Source organism: Bacillus rossius, chromosome 1 (assembly GCF_032445375.1).
Source record: "Bacillus rossius redtenbacheri isolate Brsri chromosome 1, Brsri_v3, whole genome shotgun sequence".
Taxonomy (NCBI): Eukaryota; Metazoa; Arthropoda; class Insecta; order Phasmatodea; family Bacillidae; genus Bacillus; species Bacillus rossius.
Window position 1 is genome coordinate 255,876,954 of NC_086330.1, and position 17,101 is coordinate 255,894,054.

Here is a 17,101-nt window from a genome sequence, read left to right on the forward strand (position 1 = left end):
TTTGCCCGGCGCCATCTCTTGGGTAGAGCAGCCTCGCACTCTGAGGCGGGAGTGGACTGTTCGGCCCAGTGCAGCTGACCGAGGACGTGCTGACAAGGAAGGTGCCCGCGGTCTCGCAAGGAGTCTCTAGCGGAAAGTTTGGGAGTAGGACAGAGGGATGACCGCAGTCTCACGTGGTCTCACGAAGAGTCGCTAGCAGAGGATTGCCCACGGTCTCACAAAGAGTCGCTAGCGGATGGGTAAAAGAGAGAGGGAGAATGAGAGAAGGGAAGCCCACGGTCTCACTAGGAGTCGCTAGCAGAGGAGAAGGAAAGAGAGAAAGGTAAACAAATAATACCACTCTTTTCTGTGTGGGTATTTATTCTCCCAGATTGATGGGAGAGAGTAGAGCTTACTGGGTTTGTTAGCCCGCACGATTTATACAGTTTCCTTCTACAATCGTGTTTCTACAATGGTTCTACAAGTCGTGTTAAAAATTTACATATTGCTATCCCTTTGGATGTTCTGCATTTACAAATTTATTTACAAGGCTACGAAACATACTTACACTACACACTTAATAATCTTCATAAATATTTACAATCGTAACATGTCTTAACATAACTATAATACATTGTCTGTTCATATTTACAACTGCCATCTGGTGACGAGTGGTGGCATTACAATGGCCATGCCCGGAATGTTGTGCCGCGGACAGGACTGTGACCCAGGTTTTTGTTTAAATAAAGAGGAGGTACGACGTCACAGCACAGCGAAACTCGGTCATAAGCACAGAACAGGGAAGGAGGGGGAGTGTGTAATGGTGTCAGAAGCGGCGCCGAAGCGGAACTGTTTATGTTATTAACAACTGACGCAAACAGGGTCAGGAGGAGCTTGTTATATGGGGAGATTTTATTCGAGAAGGGAGATTCACAGAGTCCGTAGGAAGCCACGCTACTCCGCTGCCAGGACGACGATTGGTGAGTGACTAGCCACGATGCGATGATGGTTCAATACGAGACAGCAGCACTGTCGCTGGATGGTTGACTAGTCCCTGACAATGCTGCTGTTCTGCCAGCTACTCAGGGTTCGGTAGAGGGGGGTCCAGGCCGCGTGGCCGAGGGAATTAGTCTCCAGAGATGAAATGAGAACAACTCGAATAAAGTTTAATGGTCCTTTATACTCAAGACGCTGAACACTTTACATGGGGCTGCCGCGTTTCCGCCTGTGACTATTTCTATGTGGGTCGAAACCCGGTTCCGCGCACTAATATGGTAATGAAAATACGGACGTCCCGCCCGTGACGAGTATTACCACACTGTAAGGAATAGAAGCATTTACGACTCGCGCGCAATAGGATGTCTGCCCGACTGTACACCACAATGACTGCAGAGAAAAGTAAAAAAGCACAAAACATACAACTGCGAATGACCAATTTGCAAAAATCGTGGTGTCGGTTGCGGCAGCGTCTGTTGTGGTGGCGTCGGTTGCGGCGGCGTCTGTTGTGGTGGCTTCTGTTGCGGCAGCATCTGGTGTGGTGGCATCGGTTGCGGCGGTGTCTGGTGTGGTGGTGTCTGTTGCGGCGGCATCTGGTGTGGTGGCGTCGGTTGTGGCAGCGTTGTTGTTGTGGCGTCGGTTGCGGCGGCGTCTAGTGAACTGTCATCTCCCGCAGTGGCAACGTGTCGGCGTCCGCACAGTACAGCTTCGCTCAGCACGGTTCACATGTAAACCCAAATATCCACGCCTCTTCTCGAGCGATCGGACGTAGACACTCCTCGTGCCTTAGAATTCCGCACTCCTCGCAGAACCACCCATCCGGTGTCCCGCCAGGGCATGAATGCGCACCGCACTTCGTCATACCATACGTCCTGTATTCGAAACAAAATCCACATTTATAATCTGAGAAGTGAACGCAACTCTCGCCCGGCTCTGGAAAGTCCGCGCCACATCCATAATTTGAAAAGTGATCGCAAATCTCGCCCGGCTCTGGAAAGTCTGCGAAGGCCCAGGATTCATACGCCTCTTGGAAGTCGTTCATGTTTTTCGCGGCGTGCGGCCTCTGTGTCGTGGTCGTGGCAGACCGATCTCAGTAACGTCTCGGGGCGTCTCACTCAGGCGCCAGCAGGTTTCCGTTCCACTCTCGACTCCTACATGTCTTGTCTTGTCATTCGCACCACTCGCGCTGCTCGTAGTTATCTGCCATTATCCGTTACCCGTCTTCCCGATGTATTCGATCTCCGCCTTATCTCGTATCTTCCCGCGATGTTTTCTCCCGCTGGTCGGCGATCTCTTCCTGTCGCGAGATACATGATCCCGCGCGGCCAGCGATAAGCCGCGCTGCTCCGCTGCGCGAAATACGATGCCGGCGTGAACGCTCCGCATTATCTCGCTCCCGCGCCACTGTGTCGCGCCCATTTCCTGTGCAGCTGCTCCCACGTCTCACGACTGTCTCCGCGTCTCGTTTCGCCCTACACACAATGTCCGAAAAACTATGTCCGATGTCCCGTGCACTATGACTTTTGCTGCTTTTCAATGTTCCGCATGCGTAGTCTTTTAACATAGACAAAGTTCGAAACGTATTTTGGCTAGGCCACACTAGTTAGGGCGCCACATGTCGCCGGCTGGTCGACTAGTCCCTGATAATGCTGCTGTTCTGCCGGCTACTCAGGGTTCGGTAGAGGGGGGTCCAGGCCGCGTGGCCGAGGGAATTAGTCTCCAGAGATGAAATGAGAACTTGAATAAAGTTTAATGGTCCTTTATACTCAAGATGCTGAACACTTTACATGGGGCTGCCGCGTTTCCGCCTGTGACTATTTCTATGTGGGTCGAAACCCGGTTCCGCGCACTAATATGGTAATGAAAATACGGGACGTCCCGCCCGTGACGAGTATTACCACACTGTAAAGAATAGAAGCCTTTACGACTCGCGCGCAATAGGATGTCTGCCCGACTGTACACCACAATGACCGCGGAGAAAAGTAAAATAAAAAAAATTGTAAAAGCACAAAGTAAAGCAAAAAGTAAAATAAAAAGTAAAAGCACAAAACATACAACTGCGAATGACCAATTTGCAAAAATAAACCGCGACTCACAAAAACTAGCAGAAGACAACACATGAGACAAAAGACAGGATAAAAGCACGCGACTGAATGACAAAGTGACAAACTCGACTGCAGAGCTGAAATCGCTTCCGCACTGCAAAGCCTAGAGCTACTGCAAATACCGCGCCCGCTCAATCTCACCGTCCCGGAGCGACGTCACGAACACGTCCGCCGCCTCTCGTGCTGGGTCCACGACTCCCTCCCACTCCCCTCACGCGCCTAAGTGTCCACGTCTCCTCCCCTTCCCGCGAACCCGCGGAACATGCTGATTGGTCACAGGCAGAAGCCACGGCCTTGGCGCCCGGTGAACAATTAAAACTTACACAAATACACAACCCTTCAATACAAAATTAATTATAATAAAAATATAAGCAAAATATATACAAAAAACATAAAACAAAAATATATTTACAATAAAATAATACGTCAAATCCTGTAAAGAAACAAAACGTCGCACGTCACCGCCACTTGCGTCGCACTACACACGCAAGAGATGTCGCTGGCGAGGCATAACGGCCTGATGGAGCCGGGGAGACACTTGGGTCGACGTCAGCACAACGGCCTTAGGCCCATGTAGCTTGTAATAGTTGGTATCTCTCTCTCATTTCAAAAACTAAAAATAATCAATTTAACAATCACTCGGTCGACATTAGGAATAATTTAAAGTAAACCGTCACGTAACTTGGGATAAATTAGTCTTCAACAGTTGGTAACAAGGAACGGCACATACGAATCACGAGACAAATGAGGTTAAGAATAAGCGCTAGGAAATGGCCGACAGCACGGTGTATTTATTAACGACAGTATCCCTGATAGGAACGACTATGGTTCAGTAATTAAGTGTGTTATTAATAGGTTATAAATCGTACTTGTAAAGACCCAGAAAGTAGAGAATTGATATATGTTTTGAATAAACTGTTAGTTGAAACTGCTGAAATAAACATGTTCTTGTGGAAATGTTTACCCTTAACCTCTTTATTTAAAATGTTTTGCAAATAGGGACTCGTCACCCTACCTTAAGGACTGTTTAAGGAAAAACACGAGTGGTGGAACCGCCCCCAGAACCTGATACTCATGACAGGGCCGTCACGATATCAGGAACACATACGATCCCGGTAGATTCACTCCTATTCACTTTCCCCTTCATCCTTCACGATTCATTTCATTATCAACTTTTCATGTACATATTCCCTTCATTTCCATCTTTACGGTCGACACTGATAAGAGTAAGTCAACGGCCGTAACAATATTTTAGCTAAAACCTATAAATGATAAGACTTTAAGAAAAAATGGTGGTTACAACAACAAAATGACTGTGGATTTTGTGATTTATTTTAACAAAAATTCGATTTTTTTTTTTGGTCTATAAGGTTCATAATAATGTTGGTATAAAATTGAAACTCGACCTTACATACACTAACATACTATAGAAACCTACACCCGATGATGACATCCATCAGATGAAATCAAGATGGTGGTCTCCAGCAGACATAAACAAGATGGCTGCCTCTGGCAGGTGCTGGAGATGTTATAGCAGCATAATGAGCAATACATAGGAGTGGGGTGCTCGATTATGCGATGATGGATAAAATGTATATAAATTTTATTTAATAATTTTTTTTATATTTTTTTCCCGATTTTCTAAGTTAATAATTATGATTTTCCAAGATGGTGAGCATAACGAAATGTGCAACCCATAGGAGTGGGGTGTTCGATTATAAGGTGATAAAATTTAATAATAATTTTATTAAATTAATTTTTTATTACTTATGATGCCATAAATCAAAATGGCGGAATGTTCTAGAAAACAAAATGGCGGAATGTTCTAGACAAACAAAATGGCAGCTGGGGTCAAATGTCAAGGTGTAATTCAAGATGTCCACCGAATGGGACATAATCCTATATGGCCACAGGAAGTGACGTAATCCAAGATGGCCGCAGGAAGTGACGCAATCCAAGATGGCTGCCGGAAATGACATCATCTTAGATGGCCGCCGTTGCTCCGACCTCCGGTGCCCCCATATGAACTTAATACATCTACTAACCTCAAAGAGCAAATTTGATACATAAAATAAAAATTGCATTTATTTTCACAAACTTCACTTAACCTTAATTCTTCCTACTGATGCTCACTCTGTCCCTTGAACCTTAAGTGTTATATTGTTTGACTAAATCTTCAAGGTCAGTTAGCAACCTACTGATGCCCGAAGGGAGAGGGGGGCAATTCCGCACGGCCTAACGGAAGGGGGTGCCAGTGAGGTGCATACAACACAGGCATAACTACAGTACAGTCCAAGAGAAGAGTGTTGTAGGCAACTGACATTTAACAAAAACAGTGCTGCAAAAATGGATATTTTTTGGGTGTTGCAAATTACTTAAAAAATCAAAACTCATTTTATTTTATAGATTAAGTTTCAAACTAACAATTAACAAACTCTGAAATTTTTCCATTGAGAGATTACTATTGGTTTTTATCAAAATAATTTTGTCAAATTCAAGCGACACTAATGATTACAGCAAACATTCGACAATTGATTTATCGTTTTCATAATAAGTTATTTTGTTGGGCATTTTGTACAGATCACATCAAATATAATTCTTAAGGGAAAAAATGGATAGTCAAAAAATTGGTACACAAAAGCCCTGAATTATCAACACTGAAGTGAAATATTTTGAAAATTATGCTTCTTAAACAAAAAAAAAAATTACAATTTTAAAGTGTCCATGCACAACTCTTTTACATGGAAAAATAAGAAAATCTGTGAAATATGGCCTTAAGCAAACTCTCCTTAATGTCACACATATATCACAACTGGGTGAACTTGTACATTTTCATAAGGCCCAACTTAAGAGCCAATATGTATTATTTCATGAACACGACCGACTTTAATAAAAGTTGAATAATAAGTAATACAATGTAGCAATAACCCGCATAGTACAAAGGTTTAAGCACACCATCCTTATTGTCACACATATAGCACAACTGGTTGATCTTGTACCAGTTGTGACACTAATGTGACATTAAGGATAGTGTGCTTAAACCTTTGTAACAAACAGATCATTGCTACACTAAATTATTTATTATGAAACATTTATTAAAGATCACGTGTGTTCACAAAATAAAACTTGTCTCCAAGGTTTGGCTCGAAAAAATGTGTTGAGCTCACCAGTGGCGTAGCCAGGATTTTTGTATGGGGGGTATTAAGAAGCATGCTCCCCCTTGTGGAAGACAAGTAATGTATCATGTGTATTCTAGGAACATTGTTATCTTATCACTACATGGAAAGGCAAGAGGTGATTATGGATGTCACACTTACATATCACCAGAGTTCCCAACCATATCATATTACAGTGACAGTGAGACACACTTCCTCTTCTAGACCTAATTTGGCTAACAAGAAAAAGATTCAGTGATGTAGCAGATGTTATGTTAGCAAGACAAGTCCTTCTGTGGTGAGAATCTGAGATTTATTATAACTTCTAATAATCAATCGTGGTGGCAGACCACTTCATAACATATATGGAGAACTTAGTTTTGTTCATATAAAAGTTGAAAATAAAAATTATGCTAAATGCTGCTTCTGTGAAGTGATAGTAAAAACCAGTGCAAAGGAGCGTCTCAAAGCTCATAGAAGAATCTGTTGTAGAAAAAATCCACAAGAGCCAACACTCGCAGAATGTTCCCGGCCTCGCTCTACACTCGAGATGTCAGTCGAAGATGAAGAGATGGTGGACAATCCTTTGCAGCAGGAGGATCTACAAACCAGCTGTTGTGGCAGTTCAACATCACATACTGACTTGGGTAAGGAGTCTACTGGTTCTGCTAGCCAACCTACAAAACGCTCCCTCAGCTCTACATCTGGAGATACAATAACAAGTTATATTGACACTATGAATGCTTCTGAAAAAAAAAAAGAAATTGACTTAGCTGTGGCTAAATTAGTTTTTGGTTGCAACATTCCATTTAGTGTTGTGGATAGTATACATTTTAAGGACATGCTGCAGAAATTGCGCCCTGCCTACCAATCCCCTGGGCAAAAAATTGGTTGTCTGTAAAGTCGGTTTACGGACGATAGTTTAACGTGACGTCATAACAAAACATTAATGAAATTATTGATCCAGAAGAAAAGGAAATATCATATTCGGCCTGAGACTGAGACGTAATAGGTTTTTGCAACCAAACCATTTAGGCATTAAAAATATTATATTCTTTGAGGAAGAATTTTTTTAAATTTTTTCTATCTTTTGTATGATAAAATCTACCTCTGCATACTTTTAGGAATAAAATTGAATCATTTTTATTGTATTATCACTATTTTGTATGGATACAAAGGAGTGAAATGAAATGTACAATTTAATTAATAAATTTACTTTTATTTGCATTAATTAATTCAAATATATTTATTAATTTTGAAATGTTGCGTGCGCCGTATTTATTTTTACAAGTACAAACAAAAAACTCGCAGCTGCCGGGACTTGAACCGACAATCTTTGGATTGGAAGTCAGCCATTCTAACCTCACGGCCACGAGGCCATATTGAGAAAATTGTTTCAGATGGTATAAATTAACAATATTCCACGCACTATATTTGTTTGAATTTCTTTTAACTAGCATATTCTCTGTTGGACTCAAAATATTTACACGCTCGTGGGCTCAAACTATAATACGGTGTGTGATTTAGTTGATCAAATAATAACTCATGACAAATAATTACCACTGTCAAACTAAAGCGTGAAAAGTATCACACCAGCAATAAATATTTAGTTACACAGCTAAAACAATACTCATACAAAACTGTTTAAATATACTGATTTACACTAGTAATTAAAATAATACGTACTTGTAAGAACGCCATTTCCTTGCGAATATACTCCCGTGGTGCGGTGCACAACAATAACCTCGGTTTGCCGCCACGTGCCGGCCGAGTTCTCTGTACCGTCCGCAACATACCAGAGAGATGCCACGCATGCGTAAGTGGGACATCCGTAGTGGGACATCCGTAGTGGGACAATTTTTTGTGCGTGGAGCCAGCGTTCATCGATTTATTAGACGTTGTCACATCAAAAAGTAATTTTAACAGACTACTTGATAACGTGTACAAGGAAGAATCTAAACATACACATGTTGAGCCTGACTGTCTTACTCATTGATGGGTGGAAAAATGAATCCAATAATACTAAAATTGTTGTTACAATGCTACACAATGTCAATGCAAGTACTGGAAAACCAAAAAGTTTGTTTTTGGAGGCTTTTGACCTTTCAGGTGAGTCAGAAACAGGAAAAAAAATATGTGAAATTGTAGAAGAGGCATCTGAAAAAACTAAGACACTGTATAACACACACACACACACACACATATATATATATATATATATATAGTACTGTGTCTGATAATGCCAGCAACATGGTTAAAAATGAGCAAATGCCATCAATTGTGGCATTCTGCCTGTAACTCTCACATTGCAATTTGTTGGCTAAGGACCTTCTACCAAAAAACGTGTCTTCAAAGGTAAGTTAAGTTCTGAAAACATTCAAACATCCAGATATCAGCAGCACCAACTTTTGTCTTTTAGGGGTTTTAGAGTTTGTCTTGCAGTGGAAACTCGCTGGTGCTCTCAACGAGATGCCTGTGCTTCTCTGAAAAACAACATTAAAGCAATGCATAAAGTGGCAGCTAGCGATGAATTAGCCAAAATTTCACCACAAGTGAAATGTCTTTTATTTGATAAATATTTTCTTTCACAAGTAAATGATACAATTGCGCTCTTAGATCCTGTAAGCCAGCTCATTAATGCTTGTCAAAAGTCAGACAGCAGTGTTGCTGATGCAGTAGAAATGTGGATGTCACTACAGTTACCTGATGGTCATAATGACAAATATCATCATCTTGAGAAGCGGAGAAAACAATCTCTAAATATATACAGCATGTCAGCAAATGTACTTCACTCACAATATCAAGGTCAGAATCTTAATGAAGAACACCACAACCAAGTGGAAGGCTTCATATTGAAAACTTTGGATGCAGAAGGTCTCTCAAGTTTTCAACATTATCGGGAAAAGGCTGGAATATTTGGTGACCTTATCAACAAAGGCATTAAATCTCCAAAAACATTTGGGTTTTTTGCAAAGAGGCACCATAAGCAACTAGCAGATTTGGCTAACAAATTACTAAACATTCCAGCATCATCTGCGCAATTGGCGAGAGTTTTTTCCAACTGGTCGTTTGTCCATAATGCCAACAGGAATCGCCTTTCATTTGAGAAATAAAAAAAAAACTAGTGCAGGTTTATTACTCTCTTAAAATGAAAGATCAAGAAGTGTGTGATGATTATTGACTACCCTTAGTCAATGTAGTGAAGTGGTCGCTTCGTTAATTTATAATTAGTGAATGTTGGAATTTTAAACATATTGTTATTACCATAAAAGAAGCTATTTTGAATTCAAGCAACTAACTTAATACTTATCATTATTGTGTTGTGTTTACAAAAGTTAAAATAGTTTACAGTCAGAAGTTATTCAGAGAACAACTGTTATTTCCTGCATAGAGTGAGGTGTAGTGAGAAATTCCGTATTATCATATCAAGGAGAGAGATTTAGCATAGCATAACAGTAAAAGTTAAAGGTGGAAAAAAAACACCTTTTCATAAACACATTTAAAACTGATTAACATAATTTAAACAATCATGTAGTATGTGTAGATAGTGAAATATGTCTGAAGAGTACAGTACATGTATGACTAAGTTGTGTTTGTATATGAATGACTGAATTCAATTTTCACTAAATGTGTTGTTTAGTATCTAAAACCTTAACAGAAATAATAATTGAAGTAATGTTCTTTTTTGTCTCAAACCATTAATTTTAATGTTAGTTAATTACACCATGAAGAAATTTGTTTTTTACATTACGTATTTTAGATGTAAATTACGTGTAAAATACTTACAGGTAATTTACTCACCCAACCCTGTGTATAGCACATACACTACATCTTTTATGCAATGATATTGTGAAGTGTGAGTCAGTTTCTAATTGTTTCAAAAGAGTGGTTGACATCATTAAAACAATCAAACAGTCTCATATTTTAACTTCAGTAGGTACTTTCTGAAATTAATGAGACAAAAGGTAATCAAAACTACTCTTCACTTGCCTGTTGTAACACGTTGGGGAAGTTTTTTACATTGCTTAAACAGTATGATGAATAATAGAGTAGGTTTACAGACCTTAGCAGTAAGCGAAAAAGTTGGTAATGCAATTTCAAAAGACATTAAAACTAACATTTTGGATGATGTGTTTTGGGTAAGAATTGAAAAATTGGGTAACCTTTTACGGCCAGTTGTTTCCTGGATTTCAAGGTTAGAATCAGATAAACTCAATATTCATAACAAACATGGAGCTTTAGGTGAAATTGAAGATGCTTTAAAAGTGTCACTTCCAGAATCCCCACTTTCAAAGAGCGACGAGAAAATTGTACTAATGAAAATGGAAACCAGGAAAGAATTTGCTTTGAAACCTATCAATCTGGCTGCATGCATGTTAGACCCCTCTTCACAAGGCCATGCACTTAAACCTGATGAACAGTTGAGTGCTGTTGAGTATGAATGCCAAATTTCAACCGATATGGAACACATTGAAGAAGGTATAGTTTTAACAGAGTTAGCTCAGTACCGAAGTAAAAAATGTATGTGGGCCAAAGAATTTCTTTGGGTGGCGCTTGAAAAAGGTAAAATTGAACCCTGTACTTGGTGGAAAGGTCTGTGTGGTCATACACAGCTGTCAAAAGTTGCAAACAGAATCTTAGGTATGCCAGTAACCTCTGCTGCTAGAGAGAGGTCTTTCAGTACACATGGTAGTATACATACAAAACTAAGAAACCGCTTGACCACTGAAAGAGCAGGTAAAAATCATCCACAACTGGAAATTGTGTCACCACATCCTGGAGGACATTGAAAAATTGGAAAGGAAACATTCTATTACTGTCATTATGGAAGACGAATGTGAGAAAGTACAGCAGAAGAAAAAACTACAACAGTGTGTTTTAAAAGAAGACAGTGCATCTTGTTCTAACAATGAAACAGAAGAGGAAGAAAAAAGTGATTTCAGTTATGAGGACAATGATGATTTCATTAGTTTCAAAGACCCAATATGACTTCATATGTAAATAAGAACATGTTTGTTTCCAATTCAGTTAAAAATTTAACATGTATGATTTCTTATTATGCATGCAACTAATTGTTGATCAATTTTTTTTTTAGTGTTCTATTTGTTACAACTTATTTGTCTTTATTTCTAATCAGTTGATAAATTGTAATAATATAGTGTTAATATTTTCAAATCTATGTAGTCAAATATTTTAACTGTGATTGACCAGGTAATTGTTTTTTTCAGAAGGAAACATTTCTATTAAATTTGCAGTTAAGTACTATTCCGTACCTTAATTTTTCTTCTACTACATTAGCTTTTTGTAACGTTGAAAGCCGCTTATTAAATAATGTTCAGATTTAAAAACTGATTAGGCCTACTTGCAATGAATTTGTGAACTATATTTGTAAAAAGAATAATTCCACCTAAATGTTGAAATCAATTTAGAACAGCACCCACAGTAAATTCTACATCGCTAATGAAAGATATTTTAATGTCCTCTTAATACTGCAACTGTGAATATTGTATTTTACAATATAAAAAATTCATACAGTAGAGACAGTCACATGTCTAAATCTATGAAATGGTTATTTATAAACCAACATCAAATTTTCCTAAAGTTTCCTATGTTTTTCAGTTTTAGGAAAATTTCTGATAGATAAAATTTTGGACATTTACCCATCCCTAGTTGTGACACATTTGTGACATTAAAGAGGGTCTGCTTAAATGTTCGTACCAAGAAAAATGTTGTTACGCAAATTGTTTAACATTAAAAAATTATAGAAATTTTTACAGTATTTAAGTATGAAATATCACATTCAATCTTAAGGTAGGCTTTTTATGAAAATGTGAAACGAGCTTACCTAATTGTGATATATGTCTAGCATAAAAAGAGTGTCTGCTTAAACCTTCGTACCAATAAGAATTTTGCTACGCCAATTGTTAAAATTTAAACATTTAATACATATTTGCAGTGCTTCAAATATCATGTAGCCTATTGACTTTTAATTTGGGCTCCTATGAAAATACAGTAAAAGCTCACACAGTTGTGATGTGTGTGTCATTAAGGAGGGTACGCTTCAGCCTTTGTACCAAGTGGGATTTTGTTATTCTGGTTTTTTTTGTTATTAAAAAGTTCTTAAAACTTAGTTTTTGCTATCGAAACAACACATATTGGCTCCGAGGGTGGGCTCTTATAAAAATCTAGTATGATTTCACAATTTTTGATCAATGTGTGATATTAAGGGGGGTATGCTTAATTAAGTCTTTGTACTAAGTGGAATCTCGCCACTTGATTTTTTATTATTGAAAAGTTATTAAACTTTGGTAATGTTATCGAAATAACACATATTGACTCTGAGGGCGGGCTATTATTAAAAATAATAATGTCCCCCCTGGACAGTATTTTAATTATTCACCCTTAAACATGGCATTTCGAATAGACATGAGTAGATTTGAATAGCCATTATCATTTTCATACCATGTTTTGGACCTTGATAAAAAAAATTGATTTACCAGGAAGGTTATTTGTTAAAAGCATGAACAAAATTTTTTTTTAAATAATTGATTAAACTTATAATTTCTTCTTTTAGATACTTTTTTTTTTTTTTTTTTTTTTTAATATGAGAGAGTGTAGCCAGGCAACAATCTCTGTTCTGACTATCCTCTGAAATTATCAATAATAGACTACCAAAAACCGAATGCCAGACTGTGAATAAATTTTGATGCTCCTGATTAGGAGTCAAACATGTAATCTAACTTTCACCAGCTCTCTAGGTTACATTATAGCAGTGGCGTAGCCAGGATTTGTGTATGGGGGGTGTTAAGAAGTATGCGCCCCCCCCCCCCCCCCGTATTAAAGCGGGGGGTCCGGGGGTCCTCCCTCGGGAAAATTTGGATTTTAAGGTGTAAAATAGTGCTATTTTAGCAGTTTTTGGTTCTTAAATTTAAATATTGTAATAGTAACAATTTTATTAATTTTAATATGAAATTTGTTTGAGTGATGAATAAGAAATTAATTAAAGATTTGGTGCTAAGGGGGTGGTGGGGTTTGAACCCCTAACCCCCCCCCCCCTGGCTACGCCCCTGCATTATAGCAAGTGTGCATACTTTACACTGATAAATAGACATAGGAATTAGAAAATAAAAACATTTATTAGGCAAAGAAATATCATTATACCCTATAAATTTATAATGCTATGTACACCTTACATAACAATTTAAGGTAATATTTACAGTTAAGGCTTCTGCATGAAATAAAAGTAATAAAGTAATAACATTCTGAAAATAGTATTTTTGAGTTCATCTCATTATCCTTGATTCTGTAGAACAGCACTGCAACGATGCAAGAAGTTTATTACTTCGGAAAGACGTTTCTGAGTACATTGTTTAACTTTTTTTTGTTTATTTACTTTGTTCACCTACAATATAGTCACATGTTTAACATGCAGAATGAGGTTTATAGAATTGTAATTTTTGTTGTACAAATGTGAAAGTATTTATTGCCAATTGTACTGAGTCATTATAAATAAATAGGTAGGGCTAACTAATTATAAAGTTGAAATAAATAATTATTGCTTGTTAATATTTATTAAGTGCTTATAAATAATATATAAGTGGGCAATATTTTAAAAATTTCTGGAAATTATCATTTGAGTTTGTGGATTTGTATTTTTCGAAAATGCTTACTTTGAATTTTAACCGATGGTGCTTAGATCATAGAACTCAAATTGTTGCAGCAATTTTAATTATCTTTTTTATCTTTTCATGTGTTATACATAGTACACAATGCTGTATTTTATAATGATTTTATACAGTATTTATTACATGACTATATGATATTGCAAGTTAATTTTATTTCATAGAATAAGTGGTGGATTTATATGGGGGGCACAGGGGCATGTGCCCCCCCCCCCCCAAGAAGGGTAAAATAAGCATCCAGACTAACTACCTGAGCTCCCCCCCCCCTCAGAAGACAATTCTGGGTCAGCCCCTGCATAGAATTAATGGTGTAGCACGAAAGGGTAAATATGTAGTTGAGCGGTATTTGCGAAAAAAATGTTAAAAATCCGAAAATACCTTTATTAGACGCTCTTCAACTTCCTCTTTTTATTAAAAGTGGTGGAGGTAATAAATTCCAAATACTTTAGGAGATATTGAATTTTGAAATTTCATCATATGTAGAGTCGCGGTAGATGCCAAAAAAAATGCTAAAAATCTGAAAATACTTTTATTCTGTGCTCTTTCACTTCCTCTTTTCGAATCAACCGGCGGAGGTCAGAAATTCCAAATACTTTAGGAGATATTGAATTTTTTAATTTTTATCACAATACCTGCGTAGTATGCGGCGATCACCATTGTTTCTTGTCATAGATAATAAGGTTTCTTGTTTCCGAGTATCATGTTTCTTATTGGACAATTTTGTCACGTGACTGTTCCGTGATTGGCCAGTATTCAAATGAACCAATAGGTGATAATTTATTCCGTGATTGGTCAGTATTCAAATGAACCAATACGTGATTATTTATTCATTTATTGTTCAATACGATGTTTAATTAATCGGTCAACTTCTGCCGTGAACGACTACATCATTTCCTTATAGTGGCAAAGGAAATGTACCCGCCTCCAACTTAGGTGAGTTTTTAACTTTTCTAATTTTAAAGTATTATTTTTTTATTTGGATATTGTTGCGCAAGTATTAAGTAAAAAAAATTACGTGAGTTGTTAATGTTCATCATTTGTCCGGGTTTTGTTAGGTCAGGTCAGTTACATTATAAATAATTTAAAACTAAAGAACCATTAAATTAAATTCACATTATTTTTAATGTCCGCTTAGTTTGAAAGTATTTATAACGTAACTGACCTGACCTAATCGACCATTTTATTTATTACGCATTCAGTAACACACGTCAAAATAAAAAATGGCGACGTTCAAAGGGTTAAACGGGCGTTGTATTGCTAAATTAAAAAATTCAATATCTCATAAAGTATTTGGAATTTCTTATCTCCGCCGGTTGATTTGAAAAGAGGAAGTGAAAGAGCATTGAATAAAAGTATTTTCGGATTGTTAGCATTTTTTTCCGCATGAATACGCAGGTATTGTGATGAAAATTAAAAAATTTGATATCTCCGAAAGTAGTTGGAATTTCTTATCTCCGCCGGTTGATTTGAAAAGAGGAAGTGAAAGAGCACAGAATAAAAGTGTTTTCGGATTTTTAGCATTTTTTTTGGCATCTACCGCGGCTGTACATATTTACCGTCGTATGGTTGAGTAGGTTAGTTTTCAGGGATAATCAAGGAAATATTAGCTGTAAAAATACCATTTTCAAAGTTTATTTAGGTTTCTTGCAAAAAGTCAATACTCCACAGTTTCCTGGGCTATAACTTCATAAATATATCTATAATATTACTTTTAAATAATTGAGATCAGTGAGCATGTGATTATATTACAGTATAACTGGAACCTGATGATTTTCTGTAACATGACAAATGATCACTGTTGCACCACAAACTGGCCCTGAGAGCATCACACCCAACAGCGCAGGCACGCTAGCTAGTCTGCCAGTGAAGGCAGGCTTGTCAGCACCGTGGGTGAGCCCTTGTGGTTCTTGGACATCTTGGCCTTGGCCCGGGGTAACTTGTCCCTCTTCTTGGACGAGGAGGAGCTGGTGGAGGCAGAGTCTGCAGGCGACGACGTGTTGGAGTGCTCGAGCTCCCAGCCACGCCCCACCTCGCTCTCTTCGCACGGGTCCGCCTCCACGGGGTGCGGCCGAGGGCCCCGCCTCTCCTCCACGGCCACACCGCTGGGCACCAGTCTCTGGGGCCGCGGCCGCCCGCGCTTCCTACGACGTCTGTCCGCACCTGCCGTCCAGTCAGCGTCGTCATCGTCGTCGCTAGGTGCGCCACCCCAGCAGCCCGCCTCGCCGCGGCTGTTGCTTGCGATGCGGCGACTCGCGATGCGCGAGCTAATGCGCCCCAACCCCAGGCACTTGGCGAGGTGCGGCGCGAAGCGCGAAGCCGCCAGGCTGTGCTTGCAAGTAGGGCACACGCACTTTTGCGTCTTCTTTTGCACGATGGGCTCGCCGAAGATGTCTGTGTGCTTGCTGTCGACGACTCGCTCATCCACCTCCATGTCCTCCTGCTCGTCCACGCCTCTGCTCGCCTCGTAGTGCATGCCGAACACTACTCCCAGGCTCAGCTCGTCCACTAGCGTGCCCAGCACGGCTTCGCACACATAGTTCGCGTTCTCCGGCACGCGCATGAAGCTGTTCAACTGCGACGACGGTCTGATTCGTCCCTCCTTCAGAAACGTTTCCAACTCCTCCTTTGAAATCATGTTTTCATATTGAAAACCTTCCCACATGAAAAATGTTTCACCCCAGATGCCCTGTCCAGCAAATCATATTAGTAGGTATTGAAAAAAATTATAGCTTCATTTTAATAGCCACGCTAAAAGCAGCAGAAAATAACAGCATTCGACTAACAATATAACGAATTCCTTTATCCCTTACAATATAAAATATAGCAAACTAAAAGTAAACAAATCAATGGTACACATAGAGTTAATATATGGGTGGAACCTTAGACCATAGATAGTAATAGACTGCTTATTGAACGTTTTGTTGTGAAGGCAAGACGAGCAACAGCTGACTGTTGGTTACGAGTAATTAGGGATATGGTGTTATTGTGTAAAAACGTTGTTATTTTACCATTAAAATTGTTATTTCTTGTGTCGCGTATGGTTGTACGCAAACATTTAAATAAGGAAGCAATATTTCATTTCACAAGTGAGTTAAGATAAGTTATATTTGTAAGAAACCATTAAGTATTTAATATTGAGACATTGAACTCTTGCACTCTATATTATTATTACCATTATTATATA

General features: G+C 38.8%; 1 protein-coding gene across 1 annotated transcript; it reads right to left on the reverse strand.

Moving 5' to 3' along the window:
* Positions 1 to 13,268: 13,268 nt before the first annotated feature.
* On the reverse strand, positions 13,269 to 16,779 carry LOC134527492 (SAGA-associated factor 11 homolog). The gene has a single exon (XM_063360216.1). It carries the CDS (start codon positions 16,577 to 16,579, stop codon positions 15,770 to 15,772), a length of 810 nt encoding a protein of 269 aa, XP_063216286.1. The 5' UTR covers positions 16,580 to 16,779; the 3' UTR covers positions 13,269 to 15,769.
* Positions 16,780 to 17,101: the final 322 nt, after the last annotated feature.

Bases quoted from the DNA above. Each gene is read 5' to 3' on its own strand.
- LOC134527492 (XM_063360216.1), bottom strand. From the start codon at position 16,579: ATGTGGGAAGGTTTTCAATATGAAAACATGATTTCAAAGGAGGAGTTG.